Genomic DNA, 18,410 nt, shown 5'->3' on the forward strand with positions numbered 1-18,410 from the left:
ACTGCAACCGGGAACACGTGCTTTAGAGGCGCCCCGACTCCTCCCCAGACCAGCCGGTCCCATCAAGTTCGCGGGTTCCTCCCACCCGCAAGAGAGGAGGGGGCGGGGAGCAGGGCCGGGCCGGGTGAAGCGCGGGGCGTAACAGGTGTCGGTGCCGCAGCTGCGCCCGGGGATAAGATTTTCTCCTCGCTCCGGATTTTTTTTGGGGGGGAGGAGGAGGGAGGAGACTCCAGAGGGCCCCCACCGGACCAATGCAGGCCGCGGTTGTTCGTCGCCTAGCAACTAGCGGGGCCAATGGGAGGCTGCGGCGGTCCCCGCCGCGCGGCGGCGTGGAGGCGGGGTGGGAACCTCGCAAACCTGCCGAGTCGGGCAGCGGCGCGGGGCGGAGCGTCACGCGGCCGGGCCCGCTGGCGGGCGGGCGGGCGGGGCGGGGACCGGGGGCGGAGCCTGGCCGCCGGCGCGGGGCGCTGCTGCGTTCCGCGGCGCCGCTGCGGGGCCCTCGGGGCTGCGCTCGCGGGTCCTGGACTCCCGAGCGGTGCCTTTTCCCGCTGCTCCTGCGGGGCCGTGACGGTGAGAGGCCAGCCCCGCTGCGGGAATTGTGACGCGTCGCCCCCGAGGGGCCGGCGGTGCCCGACCTGCCCGGGCAGACCCGGGGCAGGGCAGGGCAGGGCGGGGTGGTGGGGGCGGGGGGCAGGACCGGGGAGCTTGGTGGAGGGCGGGCGCGGAGGTGAGCGCTGGCACCTGGCTGGGCGCCGCGCCGTTGGGGCCGTTGCAGCCGGCGGGCAAGCGTTGGGCCGGGGCGCGCCGACTGCAGGAGACACGAGTAGGTGCCGGCTCGTGGTGGGGCCGCGGGGAAGGGTCTCTCCAGCCGGGGTAGCGCCGCGCCCGCCGCTTCGGTCGCCCCCGATTTGGGGGGAAGCTCCAGACCCCTCTCCAGGATGCAGAGGAGGGTGGCGCCGGGCGTGTGATGAGCTGCGCGGGGCCGCGGGGGAGGAGGAGAGGGCAGGGTCGCGGCGGCTTGCGGGTCTCCCCGGCCCGGGGCTGCGGGATTTGCTGCGCCCGCCGCTAGAGGCCGGCGGTAGAACGACTTACCGGAGGGTGGCCCTTGGCCGCAGCCGCGGAGAGAGGAGCCCGGGAGAGAGGGCTAGTCCCCGGGGGGCGGGGAAGAACTGACATCATCTTAAGAAGCAGACATGTAGGAGAGCCACGGGGCCCGAGAATTTTTTATAGCTAAGCGCAGTCTATCGGATTGTGAGCTCCCTGCCCCCGTTTATAGCTGAGCTCCAAGATCACTTGGGCCCCAAGACCTGGAATCCGCTGAAACGTTTGTCCTCTGCACTTGTAATGTCGGGGATTTGGGGGGCTTATTTAAGCCCCGTTTCGGGGTCCCTCGTTGTGATCGCCAGACTGCATTGCTTGCAAAGCTGATTGAGTTCTTGTTGCATCCCAGAGAACTGACATTTGGGGCGGTGGGCGAGTGGTGGGATGGGCGACGGGTGGAGGGGTTTGAGTGGCACCTTTTCCCAAGCCGGTTTCCAAGTAGGAGAGGAAGACTTGAAATTGCTGGGCCTCCTTAACAATTGGGATAGATTAGGGTCTAGATCTAGGGCTGTCCGAATGCTAGGTGCCTCGGGATTCTTGTCTTAGGAGGTGTGGTTCACTGTGTACGGAAAAGAAAATTCTGGCATAGGTATGACTTGACACATTTAAGAGACTGGATAACATTCGAAAAGAATGAGGGCTGGGGGGGGGGGGTGGCGAGGAATATCTTCAGAATTAAAGTTTAGGCCTCGCGATATTGAAATTACAAGGTGAAGGTAGATTATGAACTTGGACTCATGCAGCAAACTTTAATGCATCATAGGTCTTATCCTAGACAGTCATCACCTGCAGGCCTAGGTGGCATGGGTGATTCATTCAGACTAAACAAGTAAAAGCTCATTAACTAATTTGACTGTGCTTGCTGTCAGTTGAGAGTTTATCAAAGGATTCTTGTGTGTGTTGGGGGGGGGAGGTGTGGAAGGACCGGAAGCAGTTAAATTTTGAGGATTTTTCCCCTTGCCCCTTCTTCCACATCTTGTGGTGCTGATGTCTCTCTGTCCAGGCTCTGAGCTCAGGGATCACTCCTGGATGTGCTTGGGAGTCCAAATCTGGTGCCCAGGATCCAACATAGGCTCACAAGGCAAGCACCCTGCCCTCTGCACTCTCTCTGATCTGGAACTAGTTCAAATAAAGACTTTTAAGTGACTTAAAGGGCCTCTTCAGCCAAGTTGTTTTACACCCTCTTTCTCTTCTCTTTCCCATCTGTACAGTAAAGATAGCAGAGCCCTCAGATTAAGTGACATGGGTGAAGTAGCTGAAGAGAAATGCAAAGACTTAAGTTATTCTGGGATCAAATGTGACGATCCTATAACACATTACTTCCCCTGACAAGACTTGTTAAAAAGCATGTTACGTTCCAAGCATGCTGAGGGTGGTATATGTCAGCTGTTATGATTTGCCGAAGTCCCCAAGGCCACCACAAACTTAGGTTTCTGTGTTCTTGGTATCTCAAAAAAAAACCTGTGTAGCTGTTTTGGCTGAAGCTGGTGCGATGGTTGATTTTAATGGACATTTAAGAACCTTCTACGTAGTATGCACCTAGATAAGGCACTTGCATAGAATGATGTGATTTTAATTTGTGTCATCAGTTTGCACTGTGGCTTACCCAAAGCTTTTTAAGAGGCATTTTTCAGGCCAGAGCAATAATAAAACAGATAGGGCATTTGCCTTTCACGCAGCCGACCTGGGTTCAATTGTTAGCATCCCATATAGTCCCCCAAGCACTGCCAGGAGTAATTCCTGAGTACAGAGCCAGGAGTAACCCCTAAGCATTGCTGGGTCAGGGTGTGACCCAATAAGCAAAAGCAAAAAAAAAAAAAAAAAGCATTTCTATGTTTTTATAATATATCATCTGTGAATATGCCTCATTGCCTTACTGCTTGTTCAGGAAGAAGGTTTTTAGTAGCTTGTGGGTCTGGTTCTTTGTTCCACATCTGGAGGTGCTCAGAGCTTACCGCTGTCTCTGTTCAGCGATCATTCCTGGCAGTGCTTAGTAGTGCCTGGGACTGAACCTGGTTTGGCAGTGTACGAGGCGGACAGCTTAACTACTGTATTCTCGCACCAGCCCTGTGGGTCTGTATTATGTCTTTAGTTGTGGTGATCCTGAGTGCTGGTTGCAAAAATACAGATACTGTGAATTTATGATTTGTGGAGAGAGGTAGAACAGAGAAATTTACAACTCATTTTAATTATGGCAATTGGACTCCAACCTAAAAATCTTTACTTTTGACTGTGGGTTAGTGTAGTTCCAGCAGATGTACTGCATTATACTTTAATAATTACCCTCTTAATAAATACTGAACACCTAAGCTGCTTCTTGCCAGATACAGAGATAAAATAATGACTGTTGATTTGAAGAGTTTATTTTTAGGAAAATTTTAGTATAATAGTGAGGGGCAGTAAAAAAAAAAACCAGAATAAACATTGCAAATACAAGACTTTAGAAAAATGAATTTGAGTTGGTCTAGAGAGGTGGTGTTTGCCTGGTGAATGCTCGGATCATTCAGTCTGCTAAGCACTGGGGAAGTACAGTGGCTTGGTCATTGGAGCAGGAGGGTTGGACAGAGATAAAGTTGGAGAAAAAGGCCCGGCTATGACTAGTGGAAGCTTTGACTAGTGGAAGTGGTAGGATCCTTCGAAGTTTTTGTCCAGAGGGAGTATACTTGAATTTTTCTTTCAGAAAGATATTTCCACTAAAATCAGGAATTTGAGTATTCCAAAAGTGCTCTGACATAGATCGTCTGAGAGACAGCAGCAGCCCTGTCTAGCAGTGAAAGAGTTGGCAAATGTTTTGTAAAAACCCTCAGAAACTTTAGGAAAAAGCAGGACTGACTAGTTATAAAACCAACCTTTGAGTCTCTTCTACTTTTAAGTAAAAGGAGCAAGATACAAAGATAAGCTAGAGGCCCTTCCAGTTGGGATGGTGATGCTCATGTTCAACACTTCATTATAATTGTGATCACTGTCACTGTCTTTTGTTCATCGATTTCCTCGAGCAGGCCCAGTAACATCACCATTGTGAGACATGTTACTGTGTTTGGCTTATCGAATACATCATAATTGTGATCAGACTCATAAAAATGTCTGGTCTTACCCATTCAGGAGTCTGGAATGAGAGAAGACAGAAAGAGCCTTTCAAATTAAAAGTAACCTTTTCAATAGCCATTAAACTGCAGTCAGTTAAGTAAGCAGAACAACCTTAAATGGAATACTTACGGTTCTCTTCCAGCTCTTGCTTTACTCATTGTTCCCCTATCTTGCCCCCCCCCCCCCAACTCTATGTTAAATTTTGGTTTAACCATCATTCCTAGCCACTTGGTCTTGAAACAAGTTACTACTTAATCCTTATCTTCTCTGTGCCATGGTCATCTCATTTAGAAAATGGGTATAGTTATCCCCCCCTTAGCAGAGTGTAGGTAATGAAGAAAATATGTTACAGTAGAATGGTGCCTGGAAAAATTGCTTACGATTATTGAGCACTTAATGTCTTGACATTACTTATTTTTAATATTCTAATAATTCTAGTGTCAAGTCATTACTTTTTTCTAATATTTTAAAAATGCTGTGATTAAGAATAATTTGCTCGAGCGGGCCCAGTAACGTCTCCATTGGAGACTTTGTTGTTACTGTGTCTGGCATATCGAATACTCTCGGTAGCTTGCCGGGCTCTCCGAGAGGGGCGGAGGAATCGAACTCGGGTCGGCCGTGTTGGCCGCTTGTAAGGCGAACGCCCTACCCACTGTGCTATTAGAAGATAGGATTTTTTTTTTTTTTTGCTTTTTGGGTCACACCCGGCGATGCACAGGGGTTATTCCTGGCTCATGCACTCAGGAATTACTTCTGGCGGTGCTCGGGGGACCATATGGGATGCTGGGAATCGAACCCGGGTCGGCTGCATGCAAGGCAAACACCCTACCCGCTGTGCTATCGCTCCAGCCCCAGGATAATTTTTTTTTAAGCCAGTGGACCTGTCCTTGATTAGCATGTGGATTTACACAATGCTTCTTGACTAAGTGACATGTGTTTATTATCTCCTTGTTTTTCTTACTTGCCAGTGACTTTTCTGAAATTCTTCATTTTTATTCCTCTCAGCTTGTTGTAATGTCACAGATCTAATCCAGTTTATTCTTTCCTTTGGCTCTTGCCATTTCTGTGACATTGCTGCTGTTTCTTACCTGCCCCTTTTGAGTTTTGCCCGTGATTTTCTACGCTTCGCCCCTTCCTGTATGCATGCCCCCCTTTGCGAACATTTTCGCCCGTTTCGGTATCTCCGTGCTGCTGGTGCTCTCACACTGCACTAGCCCTGTTGCCTTCACATCATTTGGTTAGAAGCTGATATGAAGCGGGGAAAATCTTGGGTGACTGAATTGAAAGCGTTTATTCAAGGACTTGCTGTTTTTCTTTTTTTTATCCATTGTTTTGTTTACAGTTGAAGTTTCTGCCCTGTATATGCTGCCCTGATTTTTTTTTTTTTTTGACTCTTGGCCCTGGAGTTAATCCCCACTGAATGTCTCATGAGGGCAACTGTAAACCTGGTAAGTTACAGCTGAGCTCATTATCTCCACACACACTTAACCCAACCCAGTCCTTAGTCACCTTACTTCTGTTCTCCTTATCTCTGAGATACTATTATCTGTCTAGTACCAGAAGACAGGCCTTCACATGAGAGAACAGGTACCTGCATTCTGTAAGCCCGGCACCGTGTTTGTCACTCCAGCTTCTGAAGGAATAGTAGCACTTACCCTGCTTTTGAAATCATGTAATGAGTGATCAGAGTTGAAGTTGGACTCAGCAGTTTCGTTATAACCTGGTGACTGTACATTTCACCTTAAAAGATGACACTTGCCATTGTGTTGCCTTTATTCTGTGTTCTTTGCCTCCTGTTTTGGTGTGTCTTATGTAGCCTTTATTAAAAAATTTCTCTATGTAGCCTTTATAAAAAAGGGGGGCTGGGGCCTCTTAAGTATCAAGAGTTTTTAATCACGTGCCCAGGATACTCTAATGTTGAGAAAAGGCTGGAATCGGTGAGGCTTGGGCGTCATAAATAGCTAGTTTTTGTCCTTTCAAGTTAAAAAGTGGGGCTTTTAATTCTGCCTTCACATTTGTACCTGGGTAGGGTACCGAAGCTCTGAGCCTGGTGTTCTTGGTGTTATTCCTGTTTCTTCCTCGAACCCTTGTAGAGATAAGTGACGTAACCCCTGGGCTGCATCTGGCACATGGCAGAGACTGAGTGGGTCTCTTGCCTAATTAGCTAGTGCAGGGGATCTGAATTCCCTGTCCATGAAGCCTTTGCAAATATGTGCAGAGCTTCATGGATCCTGTGAAACTGTATTGCATGTGGCCTGATTTTATACAGTGTGAGCAAACGTCACTGGTTTTGAACTTTTGGGGTCACAGTTGTATTACAGAATCTAAAACAATAACAACAAAAATTAGTTTTGGATTCTGTAACTCAACCGTGGCTCGAAAAATGTCATCAGTGAGCTATCCATTGTTAGACTGGTTTCTTTGTGCTTCAGTACGGAGACTGAGTGAGTGCAGTTTGTAACTGTTCGAAATAGTGGAAGAACAGTTCTTTTAAATAATAAAAAAAAAAGTAAAGAGCTTTAGGTGCGAAGAAATGTACAAGTTATATTCCTTGGCTCAATTCTCATAATTCATTTTTATTTATTAAATTTTAATAATAGGCACCAACTAACAAAACTAGGACCTTGAGAGTATCTAAGAATCATATGTGCTTCTCCATCCCTCTTTTCTTCCTCTTTTACCTGACTTCTGACTCTGGGTCTGGTTGTGTCTCAGCCCTCTGTGTGGTTTCCCCAGAATGCCAGTGCCCAGGAAAAACCCAGCAGTCTATTTGGAGAATCACAACCAAAGCCGATGAAACCATAGCAATAAAAATCATATATAATACTATAATACCAAATAGTGTAACATAGACTTCAAAGTAACATATAACTTCATGAGCTCCCGTCTTTGGAGCCGGGAAATGTATTTTATTAGTTGATTGATTCAGATCCTTGATAAGGTAAAATCATTTTTTTGAGAAGAATCTAAATAGTTATTAATAGAATCCAGTCTTTTTCCTGCTCCCTCTTACTAAGCTTAGATGATCAGTGACCCAGAAGGAATATCCCTCTTTGCAAGGTTGGGAGGACTTGGTGTCTCTCCTCATCAGTGGGGCAGAGTCTTGCCCTGTTCAGGGCCTGGACTCCTCCAGCTCTGCTTGTTGAGTGGGCACTAGGGTGCAGCCCTTTCTTGCTCGCTTGAACGTGGGAGCAGGTGAGGTATTTGCTGGGAGTTCGGTTGACTTGTGGAAAGAGAAGTTTTCCTCTCGAGTAACTGGTGTGCCACTAAGGACTCTCAGGGACCAAGGCAGCAATGCTTTCACACATGGGAATGTTATTTAAAATTGCATGAATCCACTGTGGTTCTTTGTGTTGCTTTTTGAGATGGATGCACTACCAAGCAGGGCTCAGGTGTTCTTCTGGTCATGGCTAGCCATCACATGTCAGTCGGGCCAGGGTTGTGCAAGGACTCAATATGGTGCCAATAGTTCCCCTCAGTGCTGGGAAGCACCAGGGCAATATGCAGTGAAGCTCTGGAAGCCAGGCGGTACTGGATGTAACCTGGGTTGGGCGCATATTCTGTGCAATCTCTCAGGTGTTAATATCTCATGGAATCTTAGCCACCCTGAAACCTTTTCACTCTGTAAAGATGAAAGATGTGGAGGCCTGGTGCACTCTTTACTCCACTCAGCCATCCATATGCTGGGCACATAGTGCTTGGTTTTCTACATCACAGGAAAGGCCCAGCAACTGCCTTAGGGTAGCCAGTTCATCGAGGGGAGGAATTGGGCTCAGACTGAATGGTGAGGAAGGACCCAGCCATTGATCTGCCCCAGGTCTCAGTGCTATTCTACTTTCTCAGTCTTCCTAGCAGGAGACTCAACAAGACAGTGCAGATGATGAAGGAAATAGCAGTGCAGATGATGAAGGCTTGGGGCTTTAGCCAGTCAGATGGGTGCTATAACTTACAAAAAAAAAGTTTTAGAGGGGAATTTTAAAGTAGGACTAGTATTTAAAGACTTTGGTGCTACAGTTTTGTTTCCTTAACAGTTGAGTTACTTTAAATTTGTAAGATTTTAGTGAAAAATGCTCTGCAGTATTTAGGGCCCAGATGGGGCATGATGTTACTCCAGTCCTGTGCAGGGAAAAGGTATTATTTTCTGGCACTTGATTGAAGTTTGTTTTAGAATTCTGATGAGGTAGGCAGTTGTGCCTTTGCAAGTTTGAATTTTAAGTAAACTTGAAAAGAACACTTAAAAATAGTGTACTGTGTGGAGGAAATCTTGCAATCAGGAGACTACTTATGTTTCTGCTGAACTTTCAGTCGGCAGATGTGTTAAGAGAGATTTGTGTGCTGAAGAGGGGTGATGCTTTGAAGGACACATCTTTCCCATTGCTGTTTTCCTTCTTGTGTGCATGTGGAGTAAACATGATCATTTATCATAGTTATTTACTCAGGTATTCATTGATTATCCCCCCCCCCATTAATATGGGGGGAAATGAATGCAAAAACATACTTAGAAGTCTTGTTGGGAAGAAGGAAACCAGTGATCAAGTATGTATTAGTTTAGTGGGTTCTGTGGCAGCAATGAGAATGATACTGTTTAGTGGAGAGGGTGGAGAAGGAAAGTACAAGTGCAGCCCACAGGTTGGCTCCATTTGTTTCACAAACATTTGCTGAGCTCTTGCATGTTTCAGTAATTGTTGTATACAAAGGATGAATAGGTTCCCTACCCCTGTAGAAGAGCTACTTCTAGACCAGTGAGGCTGACCCAACTCCTTTCAAGTGGTGACTAATTGTAATTCTAGATGGTCGCTCGGTCAGAAACTGGTGAGATGGGCGTTTGTGTTGGATGATATTACTTCACTTATGTTTCAGCAGGAAATGTGCCAATTTTGGAAGGAACCCGGGAATATGTGTTTTTAATGTGTGTTGTTGGCACGACAAATTACTCCAGTATTTAGTGACTAAAAACAAGCATTTGTCTTCCAACATATGCCTGTCCAGAATGTGGCATAGCTTATCTAGACACTTCTGCCTAAAGAACTCTCCTAGGCTGCTGTACTGGTGTTGTCCCAGCCTGTGTCACCTAAGCATCTAAGTGTGGCATCAAGGAGCTACCTCCAGATATGGGTAAACGGTTCTTGGCAGGCCTCAGGTGCTCGCTGACTGCTGACTGGCAACTCGGCTGCATTAGCCTCTCGTGGGACTTGCTCACAAATGACAGCTTGCTTTCCCCAGAAAGGGATCTGGGAGACAGCAAGTAAGTAACCCCGGAGAGAAGCCAGCCTCAGCGTTTTTATAATCTAATGTTGAAAGAGAACTCTTATCATGTCTGCTGTATTCTATCTGTTGGCATCTTGTCACTAACACCAGCTCACATCCAAGATGCAGAATTACTCAAAGGTGTGATGCCAGGATTCAGGAATAATGGAGGGTCATTCTAAATGTGTTCAGTCCCCTATAGGGATTGATCCAGTTCTATAGGGATTGATCCAGATTCCCTAAGTCTTTGGAGTAGAAGGAAGAACAACCAAAGAACTTTGCTGGTGGAAAAAGCAGATGTAATTAGCCTGAGTTATAAATGTTTTTGCTGAACTTAAGTTTTGATGTTTCAGTATTTACTCCTGGATGGAAAGTTCTAAAGTGGATTATTTAATTCTCCCACCACTAAACTTTCTGTGTGATCTCATTTCTGGGAATTGCTCTTTGGCCTTTTCAAAACAAAGTGTTTATAAATGAGAAAAAGCTCTTTGAGGGAGGGCAGAAAAGTTGACAGGCGGTGCCTCAGTTAAGTGGTATATGAGTTCCTTTAAGAATTACATGCCTAGGGCCAGAGCAGTAGTATACCAGGTATACCCGGGTTCCATCCTCAGCATCCCATATGACCCCCTGGGCACTTCCAGGAGTGATCCCTGAGTGAAGAGCCATAAGTAACCACTGAGCACTAGTGGGTGTGGTCCTCCCTGGACCCCCAAACAGGTAAAGAATTATATGCCTAAGGGTCAGAGTGATAGTACAGTGAGAGCTAGGGTGCTTGTCTTGCAGCAGCCAACTCACTTTGCTTTTGGAATTGTAGATATTATGCTTTTTTTCCCTTTTTATCTTTATATGGTTTTGTTTGGGGGTCACACCCAGGTGGTGTGCTACCAGGATTCAGGAATTATTCAGGCATATTCCTGGCTCTGTGCTCAGGACTTACTCCTGGCAGGCTAAACAGGACCATAAGTGGTACCCAGGGTTGAATCCAGGTCAGCTGTGTGCAAGATAGTCCGCTGGACTATCGCTCGAGCCCCAGTATATTTATATATTTTAAGTGATGGGCGCACTGTATTATGTCTCTGGCCCCAGAATGGAAAAGTATAAATTAATTTTAAGAACTCAGTCTTTTTCTGTTTTGTTTGGGGGCCACACCCTGACAGTGCTCAGGTTCTGTTCCTGGGCCTGTGCTAGGGATCATTCCTGGCAGAGCTTGTGGGGCTATTGTGGAATCAGGGATCCAACCTGGGCCAGGAAAGTTTGCAAGGAAAGTGCCCTGCTGGCTGTAATATGTCTCCAGGTAGGCCCCTAGTTTTCCATTTTAATTTTGTTTTTGCCATTTAGGTAAAATGATTACAATAGTAGTACATTTTATAGTTTTGATGAGGTTACTGCTCCTTCATCAGCACCAAAGTGCCACAGCCCTTCCGCACTATCTGTGTCACCCCCCTCCCCCCCCCCCCCCCCCCGTGAGTCCCTCCCCCCGCTGCTCTGTGACTTCTCACTTCCTAATCTCAGTTTTATATGCAACAGCCAAGAGTTTGTCCTCCTTAGATACTTTCCATTCACTTATTCCCTATTTTGTTTCTCTTTACACCACAGATGAGTGAGATTACCTGGTATTTTTCTCCTTCCGACTTATTTCACTTTAATATTCTCCAGTCCCATCCAAGGTTCAGCAAAATGCAAGATTTCATTCTTTGTTACGGTTGCATTACATTCCATAGTATTTTATGTACCACAACTTCTTTAACATTTTTGTTATCTGTTTTGACTGAGGTCCAGTGACTAACAGAACTGTTAATGATGGTTTCATATGTACATCATTCCAATACCACACCCAATATCAGAGTACCTGCCTGATCTCACTCTGAGTTCCCCAGATCCCTCTCTCAATCCTTCCCCTGGCCCCAAAACTCAGTTCCTGTTTTGTTCACTTTTGAAATACTAACTTTAAGATTCGCATTCAAATAGTTGACAGCCTTCAGCAATGAAATTTCAGTTGTGATTGAGCTAGTCTCACTTAAAGCAATTTCTTGTTTTGGAGATCTACTTAAAATTCTTTGTCTCCTTTCTTGGGAAAACTAGGTAACTTTATTAATGTAAATCTCATAGTGTATAATTTGTGGCAATGTAGAATAAAGGAGAATGCTAGAAAGTGTTGAAATCATTCTGAAATGACATCTGGTCATTGTTTTATAACACTAAAATGGACTTTTGCGTTTTGTGAATCTTTAACTAGACCTTAATGTTTTTCAGGGTTTTTTGTTTTTATTAACAGAGTAGGGAATAATTAATTGTTTAAATTGATAGAGAAATAATAACTGACAAGTGGCTGTTTTAAAGAATAAATATACAAGAGCAAATGTTATACAGATAAAGGGGCAAGTATTGTCTTATGTACAAATCTATTAACAAAAGCCAGGAAGGACTTGTAACATAGTTCTTTGTTTTTTTCTGGTCTTTTCTGTACTCCCAATTTAACAATTACGAAGTGTCAGTTCACTGTCTGATTTTGTTTCATTAGGATATGTGTCTCCAGGTAAAAGCTGGACACATAGGACTTCTAGAGATTTGTGTTAGACCTTTATTAAGAGCAAGTGTGTTTTGTTATTCTGCCATTTGTACAGGTCTGTGTCCTAATGTTGATAGCAAAGTGATGTTTATGTATGTCCCACATTCAAGGCAGTGTGTTATGTGGATTATCTCACTTAATCCTCAGGGGAAACTCTGAAGTAAACACTATTATTATGGCAATTTCCCAGCAGGAAGGACTTGGAGTGGTTCAGTGGAGCTGCTTAGGAATGGAAGGGTTTATTGTCCCCTAGATCCTGTTTTGCCTTATACCTCCTGTCTCTGAAGGCCTAAAGATCAGCATCCTTATGTCCACCTTTGTCTGTGCACTGTCTTACCCTATCCATCCTGTTGCTGAGGGCAGCTTTTTAGTATATAGGCAGTGGAAATTCAAAATGGTTACAAGTGCTTTTCTCATGGCCTGTGAATAGGAAAATGATGAGAGATCAGTGTTATTCTAGATAATCAGTCCTGTAGTATGTGTATATGACATCATAGCATCACATGACACAAATTGTCATCATTTATATAGGGGCAGGGCAGTTTGGCATCTGTCGATGCTCAGAACTTGCACCTGGCTTTGTGCTCAGGGATCACTCCTGGTGGTACTCGGTGGGCTGTTTGTGGTGCCTCAGATCTCTCTCAGGAGCGGCTGTATAGGAAGGCAAATGCCCTTTCTGCTGCACTCTCTCTCTAACCCTTTTTGCCCACGTTTCAATCATGTGAGTCCTGAAGTTTCTGTCTCCAGAACACACTCCTAATTCATCCAGCTCTCTGCTCCTGCTGTATAACTAGAGTATAGTACTGGTCTTCTTACCTAAACTGTGGCAGTGGTCAGATTTCTTCCAGCTTCCACTACTGCCCTCCACCTCTGCTCATAGAACAGAATAGCCAAAGAGCATTTTGGAAAAGAGAAGCCAATGTTTTGCAAATGATATTTAGTATAAATAATTTTATACTAAAATTCTTCAGTGTCCTTGTCACTAAGTCAAATACTTAATTATTAAATATTTTTCCTATTTTCCATTCCTAATTATTTATAAACATTTTAGTATAAATAAATGATATTTATTTAGCTTTTTTTTAAGCCTGAGGGAAATCATGTTGCTTTGCTGCCTAACCTCCCTAAACAGTCTTTCATTGCATTTTAGAGAATGTTCAACTTTCTGCCATTTATGCTTGCTTGATATGCTTCAAGCTTACTGGTGTTCTTAATTTTACATACCTTCCAAGTTCATTTTCATCTGACTCTTTGCATGGTTGATTTCCTCTACCTGGACTGTGGGCCGGGGGTTATCGTGTGGCTGACTCTGATCCTGGTGGATCTCCATTCAGATGTCAGCATCTCAGTGCGGCCTGTCTTGATCTCTCTCCATGCTGTCATCCAGTACTGTCATGATGCTGTGTTTCATTCTCCTGATTGTCCTCTTATCATTCCTGAGCCTTTCTTCGTCATCATTTCCACTCCCACCAGAATGCTAACTTCTGGAGAGCAGGGCCTCCTCTCCACCCAGCATGTAATAACATAGTTAAAGCTCTGTTGAATGAAGTTTTGCCCTTTAACATTATATTGTGACTACTACTGCACAATCTTAAATACTCGGATCAAAGGCTGTGATTCCTGACCCACAGTCCAAACCTAACCCAAGACTTATTCTTTGACTTGTTAAGTAGTGGTGTTGCTTTAGGTATGATTTAACCCACTCAAGTGCGTAGATCTTGCACTCAAGAGATAAGGGTGTTGGGAGGATCCTCCCAGGATGGGAGAAGCATGCTGAAAGTAGACTATAGACCAAACATGATTGCCACTCAATGCCTCTTTTGCAAACCACAACACCCAAACGGAGAGAGAGAACAGAGGGGAATGCCCTGTCACAGATGCAGGGTAGGATGGGGGGGATAGGGGGTGGGAGGGATACTGGGATCCGTGGTGGTGAGAAATGGGCACTGGTGGAGAGATGGGTATTTGATCATTGTATAATTGAAACCCAACCACAAAATGTGTAAGTCTACAATGGTACCTCATGGTGTATCACAAATAAAAATTTAAAAAAACAAAAGAGCATTGCCTGTACAAGTTGACTGTACCAGTTGGTGAATTGTACTCATGTAATCATCTTAAGTTAAGATATAGAATGATCTCTGACAAATTCCTTCTAGGATTCTCCTCCCCACCTCCACCACCGCCTTTCTACATGATAGATTGGAAAGAATTATCTTCTATAAAGATGAGAACAACCCACACAAAAATCCAGAGTTTAGCATCTCTTACAAATTGCAGTGATACAGTGGGTAGGGCACCTGCCTCGCATGCAGCTTACCCAGGTTCCATCCCCAGCATCCCCTGTGGTCCCCCCAGTCTGCCAGAGTGATCCCTGAGACAGAGCCAGTAGTAAGCCCAGAGTTTCTCCAGGTATCACCCCAATACAAAAACAGATTGCAGAGATGTAGTGTGGGGCCTGCTTGCTTTGTGGTCTGGTTTATTGTAGCCGAGAAGCAGCTGCCCAGCCATGGCATCTGTTCTCCAGTGTGTCTGCAGGCTGTGCCCCCTCTCCCATCCTTGACCTTGAAGGCAGCTCCTAGGGACTTATATCATTTAATTTGACTTCTTTATGATGAAGATATAAGTTTTTCATGCTCCATAATAACGGGAAACATGGATGGTGGGCTAAAGAGATTGTATGTTTCTTATCTTCTTATTTCTGACTTATTTTTTGCTTTTTGGGTCACACCTGGTAATGCACAGGGGTTACTCCTGGTTCTGCACTCAGTAATTACTCCTGGCAGTGTTCAGAGGACCATATGGGATGCTGGGAATCGAAACCAGGTCGGCCATGCGCAAGGCAAATGCCCTGCCCGCTGTGCTATTGCTCCAGCTCTTATTTCTGACTTTTGATGTTTTTATTAACTATCCCTCATCTACATGGTTGTGCTTAAAGACTGTATAGTATTGTATTAATGCGTTATTTATTTAGCCAACTTCTTGCTATAGTGTATACAATTATTTCCTATTTTAAAATATAATATTAATAGCTTGTGGATAAATCATTGTACAACTTAGTTTTATTAAGATACAATGTTGTTGTTTTTGTTGTTGTTGTGCTCAGGGTTTACTCCTGGCTCTGTGCTCAGGGATCACTCCTGGAGGGGCTCTGAGGACCATATGAGGTACCAGGGATCAGATCCAGATCATCTACGTACAAAGCAAGCACCCTGCACACTGTACTATCTCTCCAGCCCCATAGGATGCAATTTCAAAAGAGGAATTTCTAGATCAAAGTGTTTTTTCAGGGGCTGAAAAGAGAATACAAGGGTTAAGGTGTTTGTCTTGTATGCAGGTGACCCTATGTCCATCCCTAGCACCACAGATTTCTCCCAAGCTCTGCATCCCTGAGTACTGTTGAGAGTGACCTCTGAGCACTGCCAGGTATGTCCCCAAGATCCAAGCAATGACAGCAGAATCCAAACTGTTCTTCCACCCATCCAATTTCACCCTTACTCACGTAAGACAAGTGCTAGCCCACTAAGCTACAGCCCTGACCCCTTTATTTTCATTTTTAAAATGTTTGATACATGGTGCCAAGTTGCTTGGTAGCAGTATAAAATTAATGTGATCTTTCTGGATAGTAGAGTATGAGAATTTATATTTCCCTACATCTGTGCTGACACTGGAACTAGTAATTGAAAAAAAAAACTTTGCTAATGAGTAAAGCGCAAGCAGAAAATGGGAATGCTGGCCAAGAAGTTTTTCATCTATGTAAATTGTACTTTGCAGGATATAATATAGAAATAATTGTTTGTGCAATGCTCTACCTTAGAATTATATTGTGAGGCATATCATAGGCCATCTACTTTGGGTTTGTTTGGGGTTCTTTGGGTTTTTGAGCCACAGCTGGGGCAGTACTCAGGGGCTATCTATTCCTGGTTGTACTCAGGGACCACTCTTGGTGGTGCTCAGAGGGATCATATATGGTGCCAGGGATCGAACCCAAGTTGGCCACCGTGTAAGGCAAATGCTTTAACCCCTGAACTACGCTCTGGCCTACAGCACTGGTTTTATATTTACTTTCGTCTGTTTAACTAGATGTCCTTGTTCTGTGACTTGCTTTTTAAGGAAATGCCCACCTAGAAGAGTGACGACTGCTGGACCAAATGCTTCACTGCTGAACTGGTTCCTCAGGTGCCTGGCTCTGGCAATTGCTATGGGAGATTGCATGACTCTTACAGATCCAGGTCTGATATCAGGTAATAACCGAGAAACATAACTAAAGCCGCAGTGGAAAATAGTCTTTCAGTAAAACAATAAAGTAGTTCCTGTACTAAATGACGATGTGATTAGAGAGAAAGAAGCACAGTAATTAAAAAACTTCTCCCTTTCATTTTTGTGCAGTTATCAGAGAGCTGGGAATCATGCCATAACTATTGAAGTTAATACTTTTTATGGATAATTAGGTTATATGATTCTTTATAAGAAAATTTTTATGCATTCAGATTAACTGAGTAATTTCTAATTTATTCCTTTAAACACATAGACTTTAACAAGCAGTTTTGTCCATTATTTTATGAATCGAAACCATAGAATGATTTTATATTTTAGCCTTAACATAGCTACTAAGCAAGAATGCCACTTTATAGTTTTATGCTTCAGAATGAAGTATATTAGTTGGTTTGGTTTTTTTTTTTTTTTTTTTTTTTTTGCTGGGGAGAGGCCACAACTGGCAGTGCTCAGTGCTTACTCCTGGCTCAAACCCCGGGTCAGGTGCATGCAAGGCAAGCACCCTATCCACTGTATTTTCACTCTGGCCCTAAAGCATATCACTTTGATTCAAAAATAGCGATGTCTTAATTTTAGAAAAATTGAAAAATGTATACTTCTTAGTAATAGAGATTGTTAGCTTGCATAGGTTTTTTATAAATTATTTATATAACTGCCTTTTATTGATTCTTCCAGAAAGTATTTACTTCCCTCAAAATACCTCAGAAACAAAGATGTCTCCATCAAGTTTATACTCACAGCAAGTGCTATGTTCTTCAATACCTTTATCAAAAAATGTGCACAGTTTTTTTAGTGCCTTCTGCACAGAAGAGAATATTGAACAGAGTATTTCCTATCTTGATCAGGTAATAAAATTTCTTTTCAGGAAGCATTGGCATATGTCAAACAATAAAACAGATCAAAGGTACGAGCAAAATAGTTGCCAAGCACAAGTGTGTCCTTCAGTTCTGGCGTGGGACTAAGAGCATCAGATTTGCCAGAAACCTTGATAATCATTTAGTCAAGACACAAGGGATGCTTTACTGGAACAGGCCATGGTCCTCATATTCCCTTATATTCCAGATACCACGTCTTGAAGTTCCACCTTTACCTTGCTGCTAGTGATCTCCCAGTCATGGGACATTACAGAGCAGAAGCTCAAAGATCCCAGTTCAAGTTTTGTTTTTTGGGGTATTTCTCATTCTCTAAATTGCCCCAGGATAATCTCTTCTCTCAGAAAAGATTGCCACTTTTCGTTTCTTCACTAAGTTTCATGGTAACTAACTTTTAATAAGCATTTTTTTTCTCTCAGGAATTGACTACTTTTGGGTTTCCTTCATTATATGAAGATTCCAAAAACAAAGAGTCTAAGAGAGAATTAAATATAGTTGCTGTTTTAAATTGTATGAATGAGCTACTTGTACTTCAGCGCAAGAACCTTCTAGCTCAGGAAAATGTGGAAACACAAAATCTGAAACTGGGAAGTGACATGGACCATCTACAGAACTGCTATGCAAAACTTAAGGTGATTGTTGCAGTATGTGCTGATCTGTTTGAGATCCCATTGTTGTCATCCAGAGTTTTCACTAGGTAAAAGAGCCTCTCAAGGTCCCCCTTCTGCAGCCGCTGCTTATAAAAGCAGCTGCAATGAAAATGTTTGGTATTTAAATTAAATAGAATTTGATATTTAATCTTAAATTTTATAACTTTATGGTATTAGTTTATTAGATAACTTTGAAGAAACAGTTTTTATGCCATTACACTTTAATGTTAGGTAGCAAACCCTAGTCTGTTTAGCTCTTTACTAATTTCTTAAGAATTGAGTTGCTCTTAGTCCCCTGTAAATTTTAACCAGAATTAAACATGACTATTTTAGGAACAATTGGAAACCTCCAGGAGAGAAGTGAATGGCCTCCAGGAAAGAGACAGACAGTTGCAATGCAAGAACAGAAATTTGCACCAGCTATTAAAAAATGAGAAAGATGAGGTGAGATGACAGCTATTGCGAGTAATTTGTTATTGCTATAATTTGAGGTGCTTGTAAGAATTGCTTCACTTTGAAACAAGAAGGAATGACTGACTTGTTTTGTGTCTAGTTGGTATGCAGTCTACAGTATTGTACTACGTTTAACTGAGATGAGAACCCCCTCCC

At 43.8% G+C, this 18,410-nt stretch overlaps 1 protein-coding gene across 9 annotated transcripts in view; it reads left to right on the forward strand.

Moving 5' to 3' along the window:
- Positions 1–441: 441 nt before the first annotated feature.
- SSX2IP (SSX family member 2 interacting protein) overlaps positions 442–18,410 on the forward strand; it is a 35,029-nt gene continuing 17,060 nt past the window's right edge. For 5 of the 9 annotated variants that reach the window (XM_056123188.1, XM_056123193.1, XM_056123194.1 and 2 more), the window contains exons 1-5: positions 442–570; positions 16,118–16,248; positions 16,955–17,124; positions 17,571–17,783; positions 18,135–18,245. In XM_056123188.1, coding sequence (XP_055979163.1) covers positions 16,206–16,248; positions 16,955–17,124; positions 17,571–17,783; positions 18,135–18,245 — 537 coding nt within the window. In that variant the 5' untranslated portion in view covers positions 442–570; positions 16,118–16,205. Of the gene's footprint in view, positions 571–679; positions 728–804; positions 824–5,542; positions 5,637–16,117; positions 16,249–16,954; positions 17,125–17,570; positions 17,784–18,134; positions 18,246–18,410 lie in introns of those variants that run through there. The other 4 variants (XM_056123189.1, XM_056123192.1, XM_056123197.1 and 1 more) reach the window with 4 other exon arrangements.

The sequence above is a fragment of the Sorex fumeus genome, unplaced genomic scaffold (assembly GCF_029834395.1).
Source record: "Sorex fumeus unplaced genomic scaffold, SorFum_2.1 ptg000047l, whole genome shotgun sequence".
Taxonomy (NCBI): Eukaryota; Metazoa; Chordata; class Mammalia; order Eulipotyphla; family Soricidae; genus Sorex; species Sorex fumeus.